The sequence below is a fragment of the Orcinus orca genome, chromosome 8, assembly GCF_937001465.1.
Source record: "Orcinus orca chromosome 8, mOrcOrc1.1, whole genome shotgun sequence".
In the NCBI taxonomy this organism is placed as follows: Eukaryota; Metazoa; Chordata; class Mammalia; order Artiodactyla; family Delphinidae; genus Orcinus; species Orcinus orca.
Window position 1 is genome coordinate 88,638,400 of NC_064566.1, and position 24,628 is coordinate 88,663,027.

At 45.2% G+C, this 24,628-nt stretch overlaps 1 protein-coding gene across 9 annotated transcripts; it reads left to right on the forward strand.

Annotated features, from left to right (window-relative positions):
- The first annotated feature begins 2,849 nt into the window (after positions 1-2,849).
- On the forward strand, positions 2,850-24,628 carry LAYN (layilin). Of its 9 annotated transcripts, none has more exons than XM_004273428.3 (7): positions 2,850-3,073; positions 6,022-6,319; positions 13,965-14,122; positions 19,131-19,163; positions 19,786-19,869; positions 22,121-22,220; positions 24,006-24,628. In XM_004273428.3, the coding sequence occupies exons 1-7, from the start codon at positions 2,989-2,991 to the stop codon at positions 24,367-24,369; spliced, it is 1,122 nt and encodes a 373-aa protein (XP_004273476.2). In that variant the 5' UTR covers positions 2,850-2,988; the 3' UTR covers positions 24,370-24,628. The 9 variants fall into 9 exon arrangements, with proteins under 9 accessions (XP_004273476.2, XP_033290527.2, XP_033290528.2 ...); XM_033434637.2 differs by lacking the exon at positions 2,850-3,073 and adding an exon at positions 3,641-3,729 and having other exon boundaries at positions 6,022-6,323; XM_033434639.2 differs by lacking the exon at positions 2,850-3,073 and adding an exon at positions 8,245-8,446 and having other exon boundaries at positions 6,182-6,319.

A 24,628-nucleotide genomic window follows, 5' to 3' on the forward strand; every position in this document is an offset into this window, starting at 1 on the left:
CCCTCACTTTCAAAGATCATTCCCTTTGGTATATACTGGAAAAGAGAAGGTTAAGACTTTGTCCCTTCTGCATTGTCCAACTGGCAGACCTACTCAGGGATGTACACGCAGCTCCAGGGCTCCAGCTCTATTTAGGACCACCGTGCACTTCACTCCTGGCCTCCACCTGCAAGTCCTGGACGTAACCTCCGTACGATGCATCTCCCATTCACAGTGCCAGCAGCGGAGCCAGTGATCCACTGGTCAGAACTTAATCATTAGGGACACACCAAACTGCAAGGGAGGCTGGGAAATAGTCTTTAATGGGGGTGGATGCAGGGACACCTGCCTAGTTCGAATTCAAGGACTCTATCACTAAAAGAAATGTTTCTGCCACAACACTATTTGGAGAAAAAATGTTTTGAACAGAAGGAAGGTAATCAGGCTTAGAGAAGGGAAATTTAGAAAGTTACAAAATTAGTAATCTCATCTCAGCATTATCAAGAATAAAAGTTACCCTGTCAGGGTGATGTTTTTCACTGCCAGACAGATAGCTCTCTCTTGTGAAGATGGACATAGCAGGCTATCAAAGCCTAAACTTTCAATCCATATAGCTAATTCCCTTTGCTCTGATTCCATGCTCACTGAGAAATCTTCTTTCGCCCAGAGGGAGAGTATGTGCTCAACAGGCCAAGGCAAACATCGGTTTACCTGATGATTCTATTTCTCAACAGGTAAATATATTAGTCACTTAGACTGGGTTTGAGCTTGTCAAACTAAGGGTTGGACCCTGGACCAAGACAATTTTACCAAGAAAAATTCTACATTATGAGCCTTCTCAGCAACCAGTGTTCCCCCAGTGACACCTCTCTGCATTACCAAGTGTAATGGTCAGGTATTGCTGCAACAGTACTGAATAACAAAGTGATCTAAAACATTTATTATTGCACACATATCTGTAGGTCAACGGAGGATTTGGCTGATCTAAGTTTGGCCAGATAGCTCCGCTTCAGGCTGCAGGGTCAGGTGGGCTTCTTGCTACATGTCTGTTGATTGACAGAGGCAGCTCTGCCCCACATATCTTCTTCGGGATATACCTGGACCAGTGGCATATCTGAGCTATGTTCCTCTCAGAGAGTGGCAGAGAAGCAAGAGAACAACAAAAACACGTGAGGCCATTACCAGTCTAGGCTCAGAAATTTCTGGCTCATTCTGTTGGCCAAACAAGTCACACAGTCAAACATAAGGACAAAGGATGGGGAAATATACTCTGCCCCTTTGGGGTCACTGTTGTAATCTGCATTAGGTTAACTGCATACCTTAACCAAGTCTATCTGGACCAAGGGCCAGGGTATCAGAGGGAGAACTCAGGGCACAATTTAATTATTTGGGCCAAGGTAACAGCTTCTCTAAGTTATAGCAGATGTTATAATATTGGAAATAAATCCTTTGCAATTTACATTAAGTGCTCAGCTATCTGCACACTTACATATCTAGTTGCCTTATCAAACCTTCACAAGTTAAGGTAACTTTTATTGTTGCCAAGAGTTAATTGATTTAGGCAAAGAAACTTGCTGAAATCCACACAGACATTAAGTGAAGAAAAGCAGGACTGGAAACAGAATATCTGATGCCAACTCAGGTGCTTCTATTCACCATATCAGCTCCCTCTTTGGTTGTTTTGATTATAAGGAATTTCTAAAAAGAATGTATTTTGGATGTGAAATGTTCTAATTCAGACATAAAGACGGGCTGTAAATGAACTTGCCATAAACATCAGCCCTCTTCCTGCCAATGCTGCTGCTTTCTGCAGTAGCAGAGCTTCCCAGTATTACCAGCTGATACTGAAACAGATCCCCCAGCCTGTGATCAATCAGGCCTGTTTGTCTAAAATTGCAATGGCTCAATCTGAGACCAAAACTCAGAAGTCAGTGGCCCAGATGGGGCTTCTGCCATGCTTCACAAGAGCATGGTACAGGGGAAAAGGCAAATCAGACCCACCTCCCAGCACTTAGTACTTTAGTTTTTTGGACAGGAGGCTCACTTTATTATTTGAATGTATTTGAAAACATTTTGTTTACAACAAGAAGTAAATGTAAAACACGACGATTGTAGGAGTTTAGAAAAAGGAGCACACATTGAGGGCTGGGTTGGTGAGGAAAGCTTTTCCAAAGGAAATGAGGTCACTCTTTCCTGGGGGAAAAGTGAGGGGGTCATCTCCTTTCTACCACAAGGCTGAACAATCACCTACACCCATGTGCCCTGCAAAAAGTACTATTATTTCCTTGCTGGGCTCAAGAACGCCCTTTGGCTTCTGGGAAGTCCACTCTTCTCTCGCCCAGAACTCCAACTTAGCCTCTCTGGACGCTATCCACGCTGTCCCAAAATTTGCCTGGCCAGTGGTCACCCTGCCTACCTGAGCATCTGTTCTCTTCATCCGCCATTCCTTTCTCAGGTGTAGCCCTGAGTGCCTGGACAGCGGCCTACCGAGCCCTGGCAGGTCTCAGAGTTTGCGTCTCCCAACTGCGGAGCCTAGGACGCTGGGAAACTGGCTGTGCCCCTGAGGAGTGGGGGCAAGATGCGGTCGTCTTTTTAGCCACAGTGCGGTCTTCATCGGATTTCGGAGAAGCCAGTCTTGGATTTCCTCGTCCCCGCTCCCTGGGCAAACGCAGTATTTCCATGGGAAGCTCGAATTGGGGTGGGGAGCTGGCTCCCCTCCTCTGCTCGCTCCCCTCGGGCGGGCGGGGTGTCTGGCGCCGAGCGCGCTGGAGGAGGCCCTGGAGGGGGCGGGCCAGCCGGCGGGGCTGCCCTCTCCGCAGTGACGTCCCAGAGGGCGGAGGGGCGACGGACTGGCTCCGCGCCCTCCCCGCCTCCTCCGGGCGCCGGGTCCGTCGGTCCTCTGGAGATGCTGCTGCCGCCCGCCGTTGAAGTTGCGGGGCACGCCGCTGCCGGTCTTCCCGCTCCACCGCCTTAGCGCCCCGGCGTCCGAAGGCGCACCCGAGCCGGGCCATGCAGCCTGGAGCGGCGCTGCAGGCCGTGCTGCTGGCAGTGCTGCTGGCAGGGCTCCGGGGCGCGACGGGTCGCCTGCTAAGCGGTGAGTGCGCGCGCGCTGGGGCGGGGGCTGGTTCCCGGGCGCTGGGCTGCGGCACCCACTGCACCCCACCTAAGGCTGACCGTCCTTAGGGCCACGGTGCCTCTTCTCTGGCCCTCCACGGAGTGGGTGGAGGGGTGGCGCCCCCGCCCCACCAATGGACTTAGCCCTGCGGCGCCCCCTACTTCTAGAGGGGCAATCGCCCGGCTGCTGAGCCTAGCGCCGGTTCCCTGCGTGTCCTGGACCGCGCGAAGTCCGTTCCCCGCCCAGGGCTGCCATAATACCGAGAGACGTAGGCTAGATGGGGCAGTGAGCAAACTGCCCCAGTAGGCGCCCCCTCGGTCCGCTCCACTGAGAGCGGCGCAGTAGTCCCCGGGACCCCCACGCAGGGCTTGTCCTGCCCACCAGGGAGGTCTCCTGTCCCGGGAGACGGTGCGTACAGTAGGGATTCTGGATCGGCTGTGCCGTGGGAACCCCAGCCCGTTACTCCTGGTCTCTTCTGGGGGGAAAGGATCCAGCGCCTGGAATAAGAGCGCTTAGAGATCGGGAAAGGAGCCTAGTTAGCGCGGGGCAAGCCCCGCCTGACTCAGGGGAATGACTCTCTCTGCTTCCTTCCTCCTGTCGTGTCACTGCAGCCTCGGACTTGGACCTCAGAGGAGGTACAGTGCTCTGGCTCCTTGCCTCTTCCATTTGTTCTGCATGTCGAGGCGGGGCGGTGCGGGGTGGGGGGCGGCGGAGGGGATGTCCGTTCCCCTGTCTCAGGTTTCCTTCGCAGGCAACAGATTGGCCAAGAGGGATGGAGGGGAATGAAAACCTCCGCTCCGTTATCGGTGCTTCCGAAGCTGATTGAAGGAATCTAAAGTTGGTTTCAGGATGGGGTGGGGTGCAGGGTGGCAAAATGGGAGGGTAACCGAATTCAGCTGTTTGGGCGACGGCTGCACGGGCTCTGTCCTCGGTGGCCGCCCTTCCCCTTCCTGCAAATGAGAGGAGAGAAACACTTCCTGAAGGCAGGGGGACCAGATGCACCCTGGGCCTTCTTCCAGCTCTGGCTCCCTCTGGCACTCACTGGCTGACTTGGGATGTGTGGCCAGGCTGGGCCATACAGGAAACTCGTTTAAGGTGTTATGTTTTCCCTTGATAATCCAACGATGGAAAAGTGGGGACTGCCAGTAAATTCAACTCCACCTTGGGGGTGCCTGGGGCTCATTTGTTTTTCCTCTGCTGCCTCATTTGGAGCCACCTTTAAGGACTCATAAAGCTGAGCTGACCCAGCCTTCTCACCAGGGAGCATCTCAGCCACAGCTTCTCTGGCCAGTGGTCCCTAGTCTCTCTGGAACACCTCCTTAGCGAGAATGTCCCACTTTTGAGGCCTCCTAATTTGCTGATGGAGCAGTCCTGTTAGAATTTCTCTATTCAGCAAAAGGAGAAAAGTGACAGAGAAAGGGAGAAGAAGCGAAACTTTTACAACTTGTTTATTGAAAATTTCTTTACAAAGGCGATGAAAGAAGAAACTGAAAATAAGAATTCACAGGGGCTTTCCAGATTATCTGTATGTGCTCTGTTCCCATTTAAGCACTGAAAATGCAGTTAACTGCCTGTGGCCTTTTGCTCTGTATTCTGGACAATTTGGGGAATAACTAATGCTATCTGGCTCTGTGCACAGTTGCAAAACAAATTAGGAAAATGAGAACATTCTATGAGAGCTGGGAAGAGGTTCCCAAACCAAAATCCTTTATTCCTCGCTCTATGGCAGTAATTCACGCCCACAGCCCACAGACTGGCTCTGCATTGCAAGGGATTCCCCTTGTTGAAATCTGGTTTTCACTGTACATCTGGATCCAGAAACATGCTGTGTGTTCCTGTGGGTTAGGAAGCGGCAAGTGTTTCTGTATTCCCAGCACCTAGCACAGTGCCAGGCATGAGCATACATGCAATACATACTGACTTAACGAAGGAGCGATGAGTCTAATGTTTTGGGTGCAGCACAGCTTTAGACACCCAGACACAAGCCAGGGTAGTGTGTACTGGTGAATGATTTTTTATCCGTCCTCAGTAGAATCCCATCCATTTGTCCTTGATGGTCTTCAGCCCTTCGGGTGTCGGTCAGATGAGACATATTACATGGGCTCCCAGTGCAACCTGAGCCTGTGGTGGCGTGGGGAGCAGAGTTCAGTGGTTATGGCTGTGACTTTGTAATTAGATCTGGGTTCTGACTCAAGTCATGCTACGGATAGCTTATGTGGCCTTAGCCAGACTAATTTCTCTGAGCCTCAGTTTTCTCATCTGTAAAATGGGGCATAAACAATATCTACAACAGTGGATTACTATGAGTGTTCAATGAGATAAGGTATGTATGTAAATGCAAAAGCCCTTAGCATAGTACATGACACACAGTAAGAGTTCACTGAACCTTAGCTGTTGACTTTAGGCAAGACCAGTAGCAGAAAACCCCATGGATCTGATGCTTTTATCTTCTGCTTATACCGTAGACTGGGTGAATATTCAGTCCTGCTATTGATACATACGCAGAGGGTTCCAGGGTAGAGGAGCCCACGCCTGACTTCAGAATGCCTCTCTTACCTGAAGGAACCCCCAAACAGAGATAACTCACTTTAAGCCACACTTAGTCTCCTGCAACTCCCTAATGGCATGGAAGTGTTATTTGTTTGCCTTTAAGTGAAACCATAAATCTTCATCTACCTCTCTTTTAAAGATTAATTTTAAATGTCTGCTTTTCAATAATCTGTAATGGAACAAAGAAAACATGGAGTCTAAATCACTGTGTCTCCACACTGGAAGGGGTATTAATTTGCTCTGAGAGCTTAATGACCCTAAAACAAGCCACTGATGAGTAATCAGAATTCCTGCAGCTTCATTCAGATGCCTCCAAGCGTCCCTGCTCTGGTATATGTTGGGGACACTAAAATAGGTAGGCTTCTTTTTTTCTCTAGGTCAGCCAGTCTGCCGGGGAGGAACGCAGAAGCCTTGTTATGAAGTCATCTACTTCCATGATGCTTCTCGAAGACTGAACTTTGAGGAAGCCAGAGCAGCCTGCAGGAGAGATGGGGGCCAGCTAGTCAGCATCGAGTCTGAAGATGAACAGAGACTGATAGAAAAGTTCATTGAAAACCTCCTGGCTTCTGATGGTGATTTCTGGATTGGGCTTAGGAGGCGTGAAGAGAAACAAAGCAATGGCACAGCCTGCCAGGACCTTTATGCCTGGATCGATGGCAGCACAGCAACATTTAGGTAAGTGTGTGGAACTCACAGCAGCTAACTCACTTGATGTAGCTGCAAAAAGAGGCAGGCTGGATCCACAGTGCCAGTCAGTGTGGAAGAGAAGTCCCAGCCAGGCAGAGCCCTGAGGGGATAGCAGTACTGGCAGGGCCACTGACCAAAGCAGTGGGGCGAAGGTGGTAAATCAGCCTTAACCTAGGCCCAGAGAGCTCTGTCCAGGAGGGTGGCCCAGAAGCACAGCTTCAGTGGCACACAGTGCTTGAAGTCAGTCGTTCTGGCTGCCCGGCCTTTTGGACTAGAACCCCAGTGAGAGATTTTTTTTTTTTAATTTTTATTGGAGTATAGTTGATTTACTATGTTGTGTTAGTTTCAGGTGTACAGCAAAGTGAATCAGTTATATGTACACATATATCCACTCTTTTTTAGATTCTTTTCCCATATAGGCCATTACAGAGTATTGAGTAGAGTTCCCTGTGCTATACAGTAGGTCTTTATCAGTTATTTATTTTATATATACTAGTGTGGATATGTCAATCCCAATCTCCCAGTTTATCCCTCCCCCCACCCCCTTACACCCTGGTAACCATACATTTGTTTTCTACATCTGTGACTCTATTTCTGTTTTGTAAATAAGTTCATTTGTACCTTTTTTTTAGATTCCACATATAAGTGATATCATATATTTGTCTTTCTCTATCTGACTTACTTCACTCAGTATGACAATCTCTAGGTCCATCCATGTTGCTTCAAATGGCATTATTTTGTTCTTTTTTATGGCTGAGTAATATTCCATTGTATATATGTACCACATCTTTTATCCCTTCCTCTGTTGATGGACATTTAGGTTGCTGCCATGTCTTGGCTATTGTAAACAGTACTGCAGTGAACATTGGGGTGCATGTGTCTTTTCGAATTATGGTTTTCTCTGGATGTATGCCCAGGAGTGGGATTGCTGACCCAGTGAGAGATTGAAGGCCTGTGGGGCTGAAGGGCTCCAGACTGCAGGAAATTATGATGACAGGCAAGAAATTAGAGCCAAGATCTAATTCTCTGGATTGACCAAGAGGGGACTTAAGGAAGCCTGCAGTTTGTAGAGCCCTTCTAAACCCACAGCACTGGACTCACTTCACACACCTGCCCCCCAGCACCATGGCATTGCCATCTTCCCTCCCTAAGAAAAGCAGTGACGTGGAAGAACGTCAAAAAATATCAAAATTAAAAGGCAGGCATAAGACTGGAAAAATGTTGTAAGAAATTTAACAGTTATGATCTTTTTACAATAAAGAGTTAATATAAGTCAAAAAGCACTAAAAGTTTATATAAGTCAGTAAAACCCCAAAAGATAAAGGGGCAAAAGACCTGAGCAAACAGTTCACAAAATAGAAAGTCTAACTGGTAAACAGTCATATGGGGAAAACATTTAAACTCATTTTCAATCAAAAGAATGAAGATTAGAATATATCTTTATTACCTATTCCATTCAAGACAGCATGAAGTTCACCCATTATGCTATTCAGATCCACACCTTCATCTAAGTTCCAGGAGTCATTCCTCCAAGATTCTCGTGGGCCTCTCTCCTGGGAGAAACTTTAGAAAGGAAGCTTAGGAGGAACTACACTCCCCACCACTGCAGCTGGTCCCAGCGCCACGACTGATATTTATTGACCCCCCTCCTGCTCTGTGCAGTCTAGATTCCCCTCACCCTCTGTTCGGGGAGCCTCAATGGCTCTCTTACCTTGTGGCAGGACCCAGACCCTCATCCCTGAAGAGTGTGAGGCCTAGTCAACTTGCATTGCTTACACTGGAGTGATTTCATTTTTCTGCTTACCATCAAAATGGGGCACATGAGTACCAACAGGTACCCAAGTAGATAACCTGGCTATCAAACATATCTCTCCCTGCTTGTAAGAGCCGAGACACCTTCGCCTCATGATTAGGGTCCTGCAAAGAGAATGACTCCTCTTCTTGCCTGCTGGTTCCTGGACACAAGAATCCCCAAATGTCCAAGTGGCAGCCATTGTTCATAGTTCAATAACACTCTTGCTGTATCTTCTGGTGGAAGGATTCCCCCAGAATATACCAGGACCTCTAAACCCACAGAGCTCAGCATTGCAGAGACAAGAAACACAAATTCCCCAAGTAAGTACTACCAGTGAAGGTAAGCAGGGCTACTCCTCCTTTCATAAGCTATAGCTTTACAAAATGTATTTCTTAAAGAATAAGACCTGAAAGTCAAAATTACTTCTTTATCCACGGGCTGCAGAATGGATGTTGTGGTACCAGGCATGAAAATGACACTAATCTCCTTGTACATCTCCATCAGAGCTCTTGGGTGACCAGGTGCATTGTCAAGGAGCAGTTATATTTGGAAACGAATCTTTTCTTCTGACAGTAAGTCTCAACAGTGGGCTTAAAATGTTCAGTAAATCATATTGTAAACAGTTGTGCAGCCATCCAGGCTTTGTTGTTCCATTTATAGAGCAAAGGCAGAGTAGATTTAGCATAATTCTTAAGGGTCCTAGGATTTTTGGAATGATCAATGAGAACTGGTTTCAACTTAAAGTCACCAGCTGCATTAGTTTCTAACACAAGAGTCACTCTGCTCTTTGAAGCCAAGCATTGACTTCTCCTCTCTAGCTACGAAAGTCCTAGATGGTATCTTCCATTATAAGGCTGTTTTGTCTACACTGAAAATCTGCTGTTTAGTTTAGCCACCTTCATGAATTATCTTAGCTAGGTCTTCTGGATAACTTGCCTCAGCTTCTACATCAGCATTTACTGCTTCACCTTGCATTTTTCTGTTATAGAGAGGCCTTTTTTCCTTAACCTCATGAACCAACCTCTGTTAGCTTCAAACTTTTCTTCTACATCCCTTGGCTCCCAGACCCCAGAATACTCTTGGATGACACAGGATGATACAAAGGTCAGTGATTCAAAATGTGCACTGTGTCTTGGAGGATGTTGGCTCATCCTCACAAAGTATTGCCTCTAAGCTAGTGCTTCAGCTGTGTTTTCAACAAGTTCATCCGTCACTCTGTCAAACTGGCAGCTTCAGGATGGGTGAATATGTGATGTGACTAGTAAATCCCCTGCCTACGCCCACATCTCCTTTGCTATAAACTAGGTTTTTTGGTCTGATGAGATCTTATTTGGAATTCTGTGCTGGTAGATCAAAGACTGTGTAAGCATTTGGATAGTGGTGCTAAGGCCTTGAGGCTAGAAAGGCAAACCCATACCCAGATTGTATGTCTATTCCTATCAACATGAATCATTGCCCCTTTCAGGATGGAAGGAGTCCAATGTAGTCAACTTGCTACCAGATTCTAGGCTTGTCTCTGTTCCCAGCAGACTGGTTGTTGGGCAGTAGCTAGATCAGCCTTGGTGAGTGGGAACGGCTACTGTTGAGCCCATGCATGGCCTCCATCCCTGCCACCATGGCTACCCTAGTATGTATCTATTATACCAGAGCTGGGGCAGCTGATAACAGGCTGGCTGACATCAACTGGCTAAGTCATTTTGTCTCCCTGGTTGTTTAGTGCCTCTTCCATGCTAGAGGCTTTTTGGTGGGCTTTAACATATGATAGATTTTCATACTTTACCCCTACTCCTATATGTCTATTCACATCACTCTATCCAAGAGCTCCTTGTCCGCAGTCTTCCACTCTTTATGCTTTTAGACTTCTAATCAACTGGCTAAGCTCTTTGCCTTTACCCCTGAGTTTTTATATAGTCTAATCTCTAATAACTTGTCTTTCTATACTAAGTGGTTAACTAGGTATATCAGCTAAGCTCTGGCCATTGGGAGGATGTTTCCTTAACACTCGATCTTTCAGAACCACCTCTGAGTGGGACTGTAGTACAGCTGCTGCCCATTTGGAGTTGTACCCCCATGCTTGGCTGACCTATCCGTGAACCAAGCTTAGGCTGCCTTTATCAGCTAGTTGTAAGGGATTCCTCTATGCAGCTATAGGTGTAAGCTGAGGGACAGGCTCTGGTACAACAGTGGTAGATGTCATGGCAGTCTGCTCTACCTGTTCATACAGTGCCATCTGGTCCTAAATATACCTCTTCCATCTCGTAATGAATTGATTCCAGGCCTGCCTAATCTTTTGACTAGGTATGTCTGACAGTGTCTCTCTTACATTGAGCAAGTGGATTGCATGTTCTCTTGGTGCTCCTTGCCTAGTATCAAGCCAGGAGTTGCTTTGCAAAAGGTGATTTTTTTCTCATCTATAGATGATATGGCCTTGCTGTAGAATCTTAAGGGTTTGCATTGTGATTCTTTCATTGGAGCTTGTACAGATTCTATATGGCATTATTTTTCTCACCACTGATACCTCTAATAATAGGGTCTGATGGATCATATGGCCCAAGTGGGAAGTCTGCTTCCATCACAGCCTAGAACTGCTTCAGAGTCCTTTTCTGCTCTGGACCGCACTCAGAGACACCTGTCTTTCATGTCAACTGGTATATAGGCCAGAGCAGTATTCCCAGGTGTGAAATATGCCACCTCTAGAACCCAAAGAGACCTACCCCAGGCTATGCTTCCTTCTTAAAATTATTGCAAGACACTTCAAATTATTGTGAGATGAAGTAATTTGACCTTTAATTTGAAAGGGGTGTTCTGGCATTCTCTAGATCACTAGACACCTACCCAGTTTCATGAAGTAACAGGCCCCTGAATCTTCAAACATTTACCTCCAACCCTTGGAGCACTTGAGTCTTACTAAGGCCTCCAGTCCTTGCTCATCTGGTTCAGTTAGCGTGATGTCAGCAACATGGTGGACCAGTGTGATTTTTTGCAAGATATCCAGGCAGTCTCTTTTCACATCATATTACGACCGAGGGTAGGAAAATTAGTATAGTCCTGAGGAAAGACCATAAAGGTATACTGATGTCCATTCCAAATAAATGCAGACTGTTTTCTGATTCTCTTTCTGATACAGGTGAAAAAGAATGTACTCACCAAATCTACGTATTAGGTACCCAAGGACGTGTTAAGCAGCTCTAGCAAAGATACCACAAATGGCATAGTAGGTACAATTGAGACTTCTAGCTGGTTGAATTTGTGCTACTCCAGTGTCATCCTTCAGGATCTGCCTGGTTTTTGCAGGAGCCAGACTAGTGAATTATATAGAGATATGACAGGGAATACCATCCTTGCATTCTCTAGGTCTCTAGGAGTGGCACTACTTTCTGTCATCTTCGCCTGGATAAGATATTGTTTTCTATTTACTATCTTGGAGAGAATAGGGAAGAGTGCAGTTTCAGAGACTTCCACTTGACCTTCTCCACTATTATAGCTCTTACCCCATAAGTTTTCAATTCATATATTTTAGGACTGGGGAATGACCACTGGATGGGTCCACTGTGAGCTGGTCCTGATCTCAGAGAGACAGCAGTGAGTGGTCCTGAAGAGAGATCTTAGTTCCCTGCCCAGGAATTGAACCTGGGCAGCCTGGATGAAAACCAGGAATCCTAACCACTAGTCCACCAGGGGCTAGAGGCTAGAAGCAAAGTTCCCCTAGCTGTTACCCCCACTGGAAAATGCGTTTCTCAAGGAGGCAAAAACTATAAAAGCAGGTACAACGTTTATTATTAGAGACACAGCATAACATGTGGGAGAGCACACAGAGAAGCAGTTCGTTTATTTAAGACAGAAGCAAGGCAGAAATACACACCTAGAGAGAAAGGGTTCGGGCATCCTCTCTAATGAGGAGCGCGGTAAAGAGGTGATTTAAATCCCTTATATAGGATAGTCCTTCTGGGTCTTTGTTTACCTTTGGCCAATTCTCTTCTTCTTTCACACCTGACCAGTCCTAGGACCCTCCCTAATATGCATGTGCGACTTTTTGCTAAGATGGATTCCACCACAGAGGCCTGTGGGGATATGTCCACACTTATTATGGGGTGGCGCCCCCTCCCTTTTTGACCCTCAAGGAGCCTTTCTGTGCATGTGCAGACAAAGAAGTTTTCCTTGACCTCAGGAGTGGTCATCTTATCTCTTTATTCCTGCAGAGCTCAGCTTCTGCCACTAGCCTTGTCCTTGGAGTGTCTGGGTGAGAACAAAGCTTCAATTTTATTCCACTTGACAAACACCAGCTGTCCTGCCCAGGGGCCCATCTATCTCCCATTTCAGTCCTGGGCCAGAACTCCATTTACTACTTAGCCTCAATATGCTCCCACTCAAAAGGGTAGTTTTAATGACACTTCAAGTCTTTGGGTATCAGTGTTGACTTGCACTCTGTGTCCAGCAGTCTTTGTAATATTTGGGTATTCCTCTTTCCCCAGCATATGGTTACTTGAGTAAATGGCCATAGGTCCCTTTGGGAGAATAGAGGAAATTACCATGGGCACCTACTGTGGTGTTGCAGGGTCTTCCTCCTTCTAGCAGTGAGTTCCAAGCCTGAAACCTGGCTCAAGTCCAGTAACTAGATGCCAGGCATAATATTCCAACCATTCCATCACCTGTGAAATAAAATAACATAAAGCCATAGGGCCAGTGGGGAGGAGAACAGACAAGCAGGAGGTCTACCAACAGGGTTGGAAAATTGCCTGGAGGTGACTAATGAGGTGCAGAGCCCAGCCCCAGTCAGGATCTCCAGCTCTCCAGACAGTGTCCAAGCAGACTTGCAAGCTCAGCTACCATCCAGGCGAATTCAACCCAGTGGATTCAGCAGAGGATTTTCCTTTTGGTGAACTGCAGCACAAGACTCAAGCAGAGCCATATGAGGGTGCTACACAGAGAGCTGTCTCTTAGCTGTCTCCTAAGGAGGGGCTCTGACAAGAGCTAGGCAGAGCAGCAGGGCTCATCTCAATAGCCGAGCATCAGGGGAGATCTGGGCCCCGGAAGGAAACTGCTTAGGTGAGTAACAGGCGAACTACAAAGCCCAGCCCTGAGTCAGCACATGGGGTGGGTGCTCGCAGCATTTAAACTATCTATGGAATCTAAGGCTTTAATCTGGTGCCCACATATCCAACTGGGTGGCAGCATCATTTAATTTCAAGTACCATTGGGGCTGCTAGTGCACCCCGTCCAGGAGCTAGGGAAACAGAGACAAGAAATCAGGCGGCAGAGGCTGAAGAAGGGCTCATCGGCCTGATGAAGTAGAAACAACTTAAAACCTGAAGAAGACTACTTGGGCCTCCTGCTTTTGCCCCCACCCCATCTCTTGCTTTGAAGCCTCTTCATGTTGGAAAGTCTTGCTCAGATGCTTGAATTTTCTATCCGCTCCTCAGAGCTAGGAAGGCAGCTATGGCTGTTGAAAAGCATGGGGAGATGGAAGCAAGGCAAGCTCTGGATGAGATAAGCCATGCCTCTCTCAATGCATCTGATTTCTAAAAAAAAGAGAAACAAAACCCAGTCAGCCGAAAGCAAAAAAGAAATAAGATCATCCAGACTTGCCCTGCTGGCTGCTTTTTCTCATAATTCCTTTGCAGACATTATATGGTAATATATCCCTCCCTGCAAAGGCAAATGTCCGATGATTGATTGTGATGTCCGTATTAGAAAGCGTGGTTCTACTTACTGGAAGCACTTCAGTTCCTCCCTGTCTCTTAAGTTCCTGGCTTAGTGGAACTTGATAGGAAAACAAAGGCTTTGAAGTCTTGTGGTATCCTTCTCCAGTTGCCTCCACTGTTGACCCCTTTCCTACAGGAACTGGTATGTGGATGAGCCTTCGTGCGGCAGCGAGGTCTGCGTGGTCATGTACCATCAGCCATCAGCACCCGCCGGAATCGGGGGCCCCTACATGTTCCAGTGGAACGACGACCGATGCACCATGAAGAACAATTTCATCTGCAAATATTCCGCTGGTAATGAATCCTCTCCCAAGTTATATGGCTGAATTCTCAACCTCCTCTCTCATTTCATAAGCAGCTGCTGGTTCCAAGAATTTGTCACGTGGTCTCTGCGAAAGCTTGTTGCAAATGCCAGCAGTGTTAAACATTGGGAGTTCTTGTGAAGGGAGATGTAGTGACACTTCCTCACTGAGGAATAATTCTAGCACAGGAGAGGGGTATTAGATGCTAAGAGAAAGGATGAAGAAATGAAAGGGTCTAATTTATGTATGATAAGGCAAGAATTATGAGAACTTCAAGAAACAAAAAACCCTCCAAGTGGACAATTATAATTCTTATTCCTTCGAGATATGAGATTATATGCTGTAAGAGCTTGGAATACAGTAAGTCCCTACATACGAACCTTCAAGTTGTGAACTTTCAAAGATGCGAACCTACGTTTGCATGTCCAGTCCCGTAAGTTAGTTCACGTGTCTGGCGTACATTGTCACATGCGCACATCCTCTACAAGTGGTTGTGCTTTTGTGTACTTTACTGTACAGTACTGTATAGAGTATAGTAGTACAGTATCTTTATTTCAAGCCCAGGATGTCCTGAAGGAAGTGTAAAAGCAGTGGCGATGCAGCTGGTACTGTACTTTACCGTAAGATTTAAAATGTACTGTACTGTAAGATTTAAAATGTTTTCTGTTTGTTTTTTATGTATTATTTGTCCGAAAAGTATTATAAGCCTATTAGAGTACAGTACTATATAGCCGATTGTGTTAGTTGGATACCTAGGCTAACGTCGTTCGACTTACAAATGTGCTCTCTGAACGGAACTCGTTCGTATGTAGTGGACTTACTGTAAAGAAGAAATATGAAAGGAGGCTGGCCATTGTTCCTGCAAGTCTTCTACCAGCCACGTGACGTTATTTTCTGGGGCTTTAAGGAAACAGAATAATGACCAGAGGAGGTAGATGATAAAATACACCAATTTTACTGACACTGGGCAGATAGAAGTCACTTTGATGAGCAGGGCATCATCCTGCTCCGTAGGGCACCCTCTAAATACATGCCTTGCAAATTTAATTGACGTTTGCTTCTAAATCTGTGAAGGGTTTTGAATTGGCTACAAGCCTGTAGTCTCACTGTGCTGAGATTTCCCAAACTCCTCCATTATGTTGGACTTTGATCTAAACGTGAAGTGATTTTTGATCTGTTATGGAAGTTTCTCACCTCCCTGAAGCCAACTGCTTGACCCCAATTCTGCATCCTTTCCTGACAGAAGTAGAATGACTTGTTAGTTACATCTATTGAGGGACTAAACAATCCTGTCATTTTTAAATTGTCTGAATTTGACTGTGCTTTTGCTGCTAAAGTTGTTTTTCCTCCCTCTTCACCCCTTCGGATGAATTCTCTCCAAAGACCTGGCCTTCCCCACCATACAGAGTTGTCTCAGGCAGGGAGGTTGCAAGGACTGAGGCTGGCTTAGCAGGGCACATTTTTAGAGCAATTAAAGCAAGGCGCTTGTTACAAACTGGCTGCCCATCACTTTTGTTCCTCATATCCTATTATCTCCATGATTTAAAATGTTGTACTTCTTAAATATTTTCTGAAATGTGAGATTTTGACATTTGTTTTCATAGCCTTTTATTTTTGTACTTTGAACCTAGTTAGGTTTTGTTTTTAATCATAATCTTTATTAATTTTGCTACTGCCTGATTTAGACTGAGTCCTGGCAGGAAAAAGGTGGCACACTCAAAGGGTTTAATGAGAAGAGTATAATAAAATGATGTTTGCCAAGGTGTGGGCACAGAGCATGAGATGGTGAAGTGCCCAGGAATTAGCTACAATGGGAAGTTGTTACTACCCCCAGGTTTCAAGGAGCAAAGGGGAGGGACTCCAGAGAAAGCTTGGAGTCATGGAAGAGGAGCCGCCCAATAGGAGCTGTAACCAGAGAACGCAGCTACTGTCAAACCACAGTGACGTGGGAAGGGGGCCTGGGGGATAACTGCCAGGACCCCTCTCTTCTCCTACTCTCTAATCTCCTGCTTCTGCCTCCTACTGGCTAAGTCCAATCAAGAACCAAAGGACAGGACTTCCCTGGTGGAGCAGTGGTTAAGAATCCACCTGCCAATGCAGGGGACATGGGTTTGAGAAGGTCTGGGAAGGTCTTTCCTGGTCCAGGAAGATCCCACATGCTGTGGAGCAACTAAGCCCGCACGCCGCAACTACTGAGCCTGCGTGCTGCAACTACTGAAGCCTGCATACCTAGAGCCCATACTCCACAACAAGAGAAGCCACTGCAGTGAGAAGCCCACGCATTGCAATGAAGATTAGCCCCCACTCTCCCCCTCTCTGCAACTAGAGAAAGCCCGTGTGCAGCAGCGAAGACCCAACGCAGCCAAAAAAGAGCAAAAGGACAAGGGAGCCGCAAGACACAGTCCATAGAGTTCAGCCTCCAGGACACAGAGAAGGACCAAGAATAGATCCAGCAGAGAGAAGTGGGCACACAGAGAAAGACTAACAAATTGCCTTTACGTGGCCCCCCTCCTCAGGATAAGTTCACACACCTCAGCACGCCATAAAAAATTGGCTTGATCAGACCCTTGCCTGTCTCCAGCCCCAGTTCTTACCACTCTTATTCCTCCCCGATCCCATTCCCCTCTGCCCCCTGTGAAGTTCCTCAAGAGCTCTTAACTGCTGTTTCCAGTGCTTGGAACACCCTTCCCTCTTTCCTGGTCAGCTCATTCTCAGCCTTCAGGTTCAGGTTAAACATCACCTTCTCTCGTCACAACCAAGTGCAGTAGGTGATCCTTGATGATAATGATGATGATGACAATGGTGATTTTCTATGAGGGGCGTTATTAGGACAATCTGCAGAATTTGAATACGATCTGTCGATTGGTTAATATATATATCAATGTTGATTTCTTGGTTTTGATAATTGTACTATGGTTATGTTAGAGTATTGCCCCCCTCCCATCTTAAATACACACTGAAGTATTGAGGGAGTAAAGGATAACTATGGCCGCAACTTATTCTCAGGAAAAAAGTTATGGATGCGTCTGTATGTGAATATATATATATGTGTATGTGTGTGTGTGTGTACAGATTTAGATATAGACTTGTAGATATAAATATATAGGATATATATAAAGAGAGAGAGAGAATAATCATATAATGAAACGTGATAAAATGGTAACATTTTGGTGAAGGATACATGGGAATTCTTTGTACTAGTCTTGCAAATTTCCATAAATCTGAAATTATTTCCAAATAAGAAGTTTTAAAAAATCACTTCCTCTGGGAAGCATCCAGGGGCCCTCAAAACTAGGTTAAGTGTTCCTCCCGTGAGGATCATAACACCTCACACACACAGTACTTTAACTGCCTGTTTACAAGTTTGTCCCCTTCACTATATGGTTGGCATGAGGTCTGGAAATATACATGTTTGACCAGTTAATCCCTGCGCTTGATGGGCTAGGGGAAGGTCACCCAGTATGGTTGCAACAGGATGGCACAACATCCCATTATACCAGAGGGCAAGGGACAGGTTGAAAGATAGCATCTAAAACTAGATTTGACAACATGACCACATAGAGTAGGTGGTATGCTAGCCAGATCTGATCACTTGATTCCACCTGGGGTGTGCTAAAGGCATAGATGCATTCAGTGGAAATCAGAGACAAATCATCTGAGGCCATGTGTCACAGACCATTGCAGCAATTGATGGAAGTGCTGCGTTAATTTGCCATGTTCGCTGCAGTTTTGCCCAGTGGATTGAACTATGGAGGGACAAGAAAATGACTACATCGTGTAATGTCTTTGAATATATGATGTATTGCAATATATCACAAAATTAACGTGTTAATATTCTCCTGTACTTCCCCATCCTGTATAATATAAGTTCCTTAGAGGGCCGGGACTACTTTTCACTTGCTGTTGTATCTCTAATACCTAGCACAGAGTTTGTCTCCTTGTGATTTTAATTTTTCATTTGAATTTTTTAAATTAAAATCCCAGTTCAGTTACTTATTAGCTGTGAGATTTGAGCAAGGTGTTTAATCTCCCTGTACCTGAGTCTCCTTGCATGCAAATTCAGAACCGCACTCACCTCATCAGGCTATTATCAGGATAAATTGTGTTTGTTTTTAATAAAACATTTAGAGCATGATGCTGTTTCTATCATATAGCAGACATTTTTAATAAATGAATGGATTTGCATCATCTCTACACACACACGCAATTAAAAGTTTCCTTTCTGAATAAAACTTCAGAATAGCTTTGACATCCTGGCCTTAGGACTGTGAATTCTAAAATTTTGACCTTATGGACCCTGACGCTCTGAACCCAGAGCATCTGATCAGTGTAGAGTCACCGCCAGTACAAAAGGCTGACACACTTTCAGCCAAAAGTAAAAACATTGATGTAGGTCGTCTGTGCAGCCCGACTATCCTGAGGCTCTTAGAAATATTTTAAATGACTCGTGTTCTAGGTCACCAGGCTCTGCCTTGGGGCTGGCCGTGGTCTCCTTGGTCCCAGGCCACTTTCACTGCTTGGAGATCAGTATTTGTTGCTCTAAAATATCCCCAGTAGGAATTGATCAAATGTCTTGGATTGCTTTACAACAGTGCAGGCCTGGGTGTAGCCGGGGAGGAGTGGGGATTATTGCTGAAACCAGATTAGCCATGTGTTCCTAAGAGTTAAAGCTGCGTGATGGTACATAGGGGTTCATTACACTGATCTTTCCACTTTTGCGTATATTTGGAAATTCTCATATTTAAAACTCTTAGTTTTAAAACTAAAAAGTTTACTTTTTAAAAAAGAAAAAGTGCCCAAGTAAAACTGGGGAAAGGCTAGTCTTTGTGCAGAAGAGATTCTTTGGACTTACTAACCTGGTTTCTAGTGTCTGATAATACTAAATGAAATTTATTGGACAACTGAATGAACAAATAAATGGATGCCATGCTCTGGCCATCTTCATTCAGATGGCATGGAAATTTACTTATTGCTCTCATTCTTGTTTCTTTCTGCTATAGAGAAACCAACAGCTCCTTCTACAAGGCCTGGAGGTAAGACTGTCAATTGAGATTTGAGTTAATTTGGGCTGTTTCACAGGTTTAGAAGCTTTTCACAGGTTTAGAACCACGTGTTCTTTAAACCAGATTATTCAGCAGAAAGACCACTGGTGTTAACCCTGACCCTTTGGACAGGTATATGCCACACTGGACATGACCAGTAGTTCATTAATCTCACTAGCGTTGTCTTTCTCTCAAATATCTGAAAAGTAATAGTTGCAAATTCAGTTTGGGATGTTACTTGTCATTACTGACAATATGAAAGGAATAATCCAGTCTAATGATCCAAGAAGCAAGTCAAACTGATAATTTATGGTCCTAGAAGTGAGTTGTCGGCCCTTCCCCTTGGCACTTCAGTACGTTATGGGCCTTGATGTCAGCTGCCTGCTGGTTGTGTCCGTACATGATTCTTCGCAGCAAGTCTCACCAGAAAGATAAAGACAAGTAAACCTCTAGGTCAGCAAATTCAATTCTTTTACTTCCCTGGGTTTATAAATGGCACTGGTCACAATGCTGGTGCTTTTTGGCATCCCACCCTGAAGCTGGTAGGACCTCAGAGAATATCTGGATTTTGATGCCTTTCTCCAGGTTCTCAAGTCCATGTGTCTCTCTCCAGGTGAAGGAACAGAGACAGCAATGCCCATACTTCCAGAAGACACAGAGAAAGAAGATGCCACAGAAACACTGAAAGAAAGCAAAGGTATGTACAGAACTCTCCCAGAGAAAAATAGATAATAGGACTCTCCTGATCACGAATTCCCCATGATTATATACCCTACTTTGTTCTTTCCCACAGCAACTTAAAAATGGAACCGGACAGAGCACTTATGACTTTGTAAAAACTGCATTATATGTTAGATTTTGTCAGTGAAATACACAAATGGAGCTATCCTAAGACAATTGGGGCGATTAGACAAGACAGGAGGTAAAAAAAGATCTGCATGAAGACAGATGAGGCTTGAGAACCTCCCAGAAGTTGTTTGGGGGGAGGGGAGCTAGAGAATGGATGTAGAGAAATAAGAGCAGAAAGACCCAGGCCATGATTAATATTTCTTTACGAGACAAATAGAGGAAATGGACATAAAAGATAAAAGAAAATGGAGTGATAAATTGGAGTGCTAATGGACTTTCAACCTCAACTCTCACCTCGAGTTTCAAGAGGGAGATCAGGGCTGGTTACTAGACTTATCATGGTGATCATTTCATAATGTATGCAAATGTCAAATCAGTATAGAATACATCTGAAACTAACATAATATTATATGTCAACTATATTTCAATTAAGACAAAAAAGAAAGATCTGAGTTTTGTCACTGGGCAAATTTTTAAAAAACACTTAATTTTTCAGTTTAGTTATTTGCATAATAGAAGTAATAACATTTTTCTCACCTACCTGAGAGCATTTCTGTGTCCATAAAATGAAACAGGATAGTGCAGTACTGCAATTCAGTTGTGACACTAGCCACCCCGTGTTAGCACAGACCCTACAGGTTAAGGGCTCAGTCCCCATCAAGACTGCCCTCACTTCAGATATCAGCCACAAGTTCAGGGGTCCCCAGTCCACCCACACTTCTAATCAACTGGCTACAATTCCAGGGAGTGCCCCATCACGTTCAATAATTCACTAGAACAACTTACAGAACTCAGGAAAACACCATACCTATGACTATGTTTTATTATAAAGGTTACAAATCAGAAGCAGCCAGGTGAAACACATACAGTAAGGTCTGGGAGGGTCTCGAATGGGGACTCTCTGTGTCCTCTCCCTGTGGAACCAGGACGGGTAATCACCTTCCTGGCAAATCAACGTGTTCACCAGCCGGAAGGCTCCACCGCGCTTTGGCGTGCAGAGATTTTCTTAAGGTCTCATTACGTAGCACAGTTGATTTGATCGTTGGCCGTGTAATTGAACTCACCCCCTAGGCCCCACCAGCCCCCATCCTGAGACATCTCTGTCAGTATAAACTCTGATCTGGTCTGAAGGGCTCATGAATAAGGAAGTTACTTCTATTTCTGAGAAATTCCAAAGATTTAGAGCCTCCCGCCCAGGTACCAGGGACAAAGCCCCGTCAAATTCTTTATTATACAACAGATGTAATGCGTGAAAATGCTTTTTAAAAAATCCAAAGTGCTGTGCAGCAGTGGGTGGCATTTTTATCGCTCATTGTTACTACGGTGGTATTTAAAGTAGGTTTTGTTTTGAGGGTTTTTTTGGTGGTTGTCAGGTTTATAGCCTCACAGAAAAACAAAGCCACAGCCTCTGGATGGTTGAGAATCTTAACCAGTAGGAGGAGGAAAGGGATCAGTCCCCAATCATTGATTCCTCCCAAAGCCCCTTGAGGGAAAATTCTCTGGTTCTAAGACTTAAGTCTTAGGAAAGGTAAGGATGGTAGATCTCTAAGTGCCCTCCGCAGTCGCTGCTCATGGGCCCAGCTGGATCCAGTTAGCGGTCAGAAACGTCAGTAAGGCTCTACAGTCTGATTCATGTGTTACACGTGACCTTCTCATTCCCGGCAATAACACCGAGACTTCTGGCTTGTTTCTTTTTTCCTCCCTCTCCCCGATCCCACCTTGGAAACTACTGTTTCTGTCCTTAGAGTCAAAGACACCAGCACCCCCAAGCAGCCTCATCTTTGTTAACAAAGAGGAAGAATGAGAAAAGAGATAACCTCTTTCGTCTGAAAAAAATTCTTAATTAACAAAACTGCCCATCTTATATTTGCAAGAAACCCAAAAATGTAAACTTCTTTTCTCTCTGTTACTTCAGATAATAGGACAGGTAGAAAAGCCTCATTTATTGAAACTGGAAGACTTTGCTGTCTGGGTAACCATATCTGTTTCCTTCCAGAATGCGCTCCTTGGAATGCTCTGTGTTGATTATGCTTTTTTAAGTCTGTTTTGAAGCACACAGAAACACCACCAGTGCTGATAAAGTGTGCTTTTCTTTTCAGAAGCTGCCTTGAATCTTGCCTACATCCTAATCCCCAGCGTCCCCCTTCTCTTCTTTGTGGTCACCACAGGTGTATGTTGGGTTTGGATCTGTAGAAGGAGGCAAGTAAAACCTTCATCATGTAAACCTTTGTGTTTTCTGAACTCTTCAAGATTTGGACTTCATTAACAGCCACGGCAGCTCCAAGACAATCACTTCTACAGATTTGAGAGTAAATTTTCTGATGGGCTCAGGGCACTCAGAAGTACTAAGCATTGTGCTTAGCTATGATTAAGAGAGTGATCTTACATTCTTTAATTTTTGTGTGTGTGGAAGATTTTAAACGACTTGAGGTGTGAGACTGTGTTATTCATCTGTGCATCCACACATCACTCAGCAAAGTGCTCTCATGCATGTATGCGCTCACTCCAGGAATGCTTGTTGGGTGAGTGAAGGAATGAATAGTGAGCCCTTTGAAAACGACTGTTCCAAAGCCTGGCAAACCACTGAAACTAAACCACTTAATTCAAAATGAAATAGCCAAATCCTTTTAATTGACTTTTAATTGAATTCACAAGTGTAGATTGCTACAAAATAGCTGCACTAAGTAGCCTAAAGCACCTCTGTTAGTGGATCATGTGCCACCATTGTTGAGGTAACCAGAGGTCTTCTCAGCTACCTTTTTATTCCCCATCATCATGGTCTACATAGAAGAAGGAAAGCAAAGGTGCAGTTTAAGACTTGACTCCCTTTGATGACCAATTTGAGATAAACTAGTAAGATTCCAATGAAGATCCTGCTTCATTTAATAATAACTTCCTTATAGGATTATTAGAAGAATTAAAGCAGTTAATATATGCAGAATGAGTATATAGTAAGCACTCAAAACTGTTATCTCTTCCTATGATCATTTTCATTAGTTAATTCCTTTTAACCTAAAAATAGAGTTCAGTTCAAAAACTTGCAAATATATTTTCTAACTGCTTACTCTGTGGTTGGGTCTTGATTTCCCTCCCTTACCTATCTATTTAGCACCTCACCACAATGTGGGATTGTGGCTTTGAAGCTGGAGTCTGTCTCGGGGTTTTAACCATTTTTGTGCCACAGACCCCTGTAGCAGTCTGGTGAAGCCTACGGATCACTTCCCAGAACAATATTTTTAAATGCATAAAATAAATCACACTGGATTACAAGGGAAGGAATAATGCTGTTATATAGTTTAGCAAAATATCTCCAACAACTAATGTGAAACGGTAATACACGTGCTCCTTTATTAATGCTTCTTTATTTAGTGGTGAGTATAAGTATCATAATACTGAAGTAGAGATGAGCATAAAATATTTTAAGACATCTTAAGTCATAACTGTGATGAGATATGAAAATATCTATGATTTCCGTTGGTGAACAAGTCAAGACATTACTAGTGGGAATTCCCTGGTGGCCCAGTGGTTAGGACTCCGTGCTTTCACTGCCGAGGGGAGCTAAGATCCCACAAGCCGAGTGGTGCAGCCAAAAAGAAAAAAACAGAAACAAAAACAAAAAAAGCTATTACGACTCAGGTTAACTGCCCACATTCAAAACTGAAGGACAAGCTCAATTTCACTTAGAGATGGATTTTTTTAAATGTGGTATTTTCCCCCATGCAATTCTATCCATGGACCCTCTGGAGGCTCTGGGGATCCCAGAGTCATCACCTCCGTTCTGTGCTCTGGCAGCAGTGAGTGATAGATACATAACAACACTTTCCTCTTTTATTCCCACCCCACCCGAAACCTTGACCTGTAGGTTGAGGCAGGTGAGAAGTGCAGTGTAGTGACTGCCCAGAATGACCCCCTCCTGCCTGCACAGGGGCACCGGGATGTTCTCAGTCCCCTTGTCCACTGAGCCCTGGTTCTCTTTACTCCTAGGAAACGGGGGCAGCCAGGCCCCAGCACGAAGGAGCAGCGCCCCACCTGGCCCGCTCCTCAGCCGGGGAACAGCCCGGACCTAGAGGTTTACAATGTCATACGAAAGCAGAGCGAAGCTGATCTAGCCGAGACCCGGCCGGACCTGAAGAACATCTCATTCCGAGCGCGCTCGCGAGAGGCCACTCCCGACACTGTGTCCTGTGACTATGACAACGTGGCCATGAACCCATCCGAAAGCGGGTTCGTGACGCTGGTGAGCATGGAGAGTGGCTTCGTGACCAACGACGTTTATGAGTTCTCCCCAGACCGAGTGGGAAGGAGCAAGGAGGCCGAGTGGGTGGAAAATGAAATATATGGTTATTAGGATGCACGAACGAACCCTGAACTGACAAGAATGGGAAAGAAGAGAGAAGCAAAAGTCTATTTTCTGTAAGGAAAACACTCAGAAGGTCTGTGAAAGTGCTCAGCTCAGGTCCTGGGGGTGAGCATGAGATCCCCTGTTGGATCTGCAGTTTGGGCTATATCCCTTATCCCAGTCCCTCACCTGGCTGGAACTTCTGAGAAAGCACCTTGTCCAGCATCTGGCACATAATAGAAAATAAACAACTGATTGTTACAACTGA

Coding starts and splice junctions, on each gene's coding strand:
- LAYN (XM_004273428.3), top strand. CDS start 2,989: ATGCAGCCTGGAGCGGCGCTGCAGGCCGTGCTGCTGGCAGTGCTGCTG. Junction 6,320..13,964: donor GGCAGCACAGCAACATTTAG/GTAAGTGTGTGG, acceptor CCTTTCCTACAG/GAACTGGTATGTGGATGAGC. Junction 14,123..19,130: donor CATCTGCAAATATTCCGCTG/GTAATGAATCCT, acceptor TTTCTGCTATAG/AGAAACCAACAGCTCCTTCT.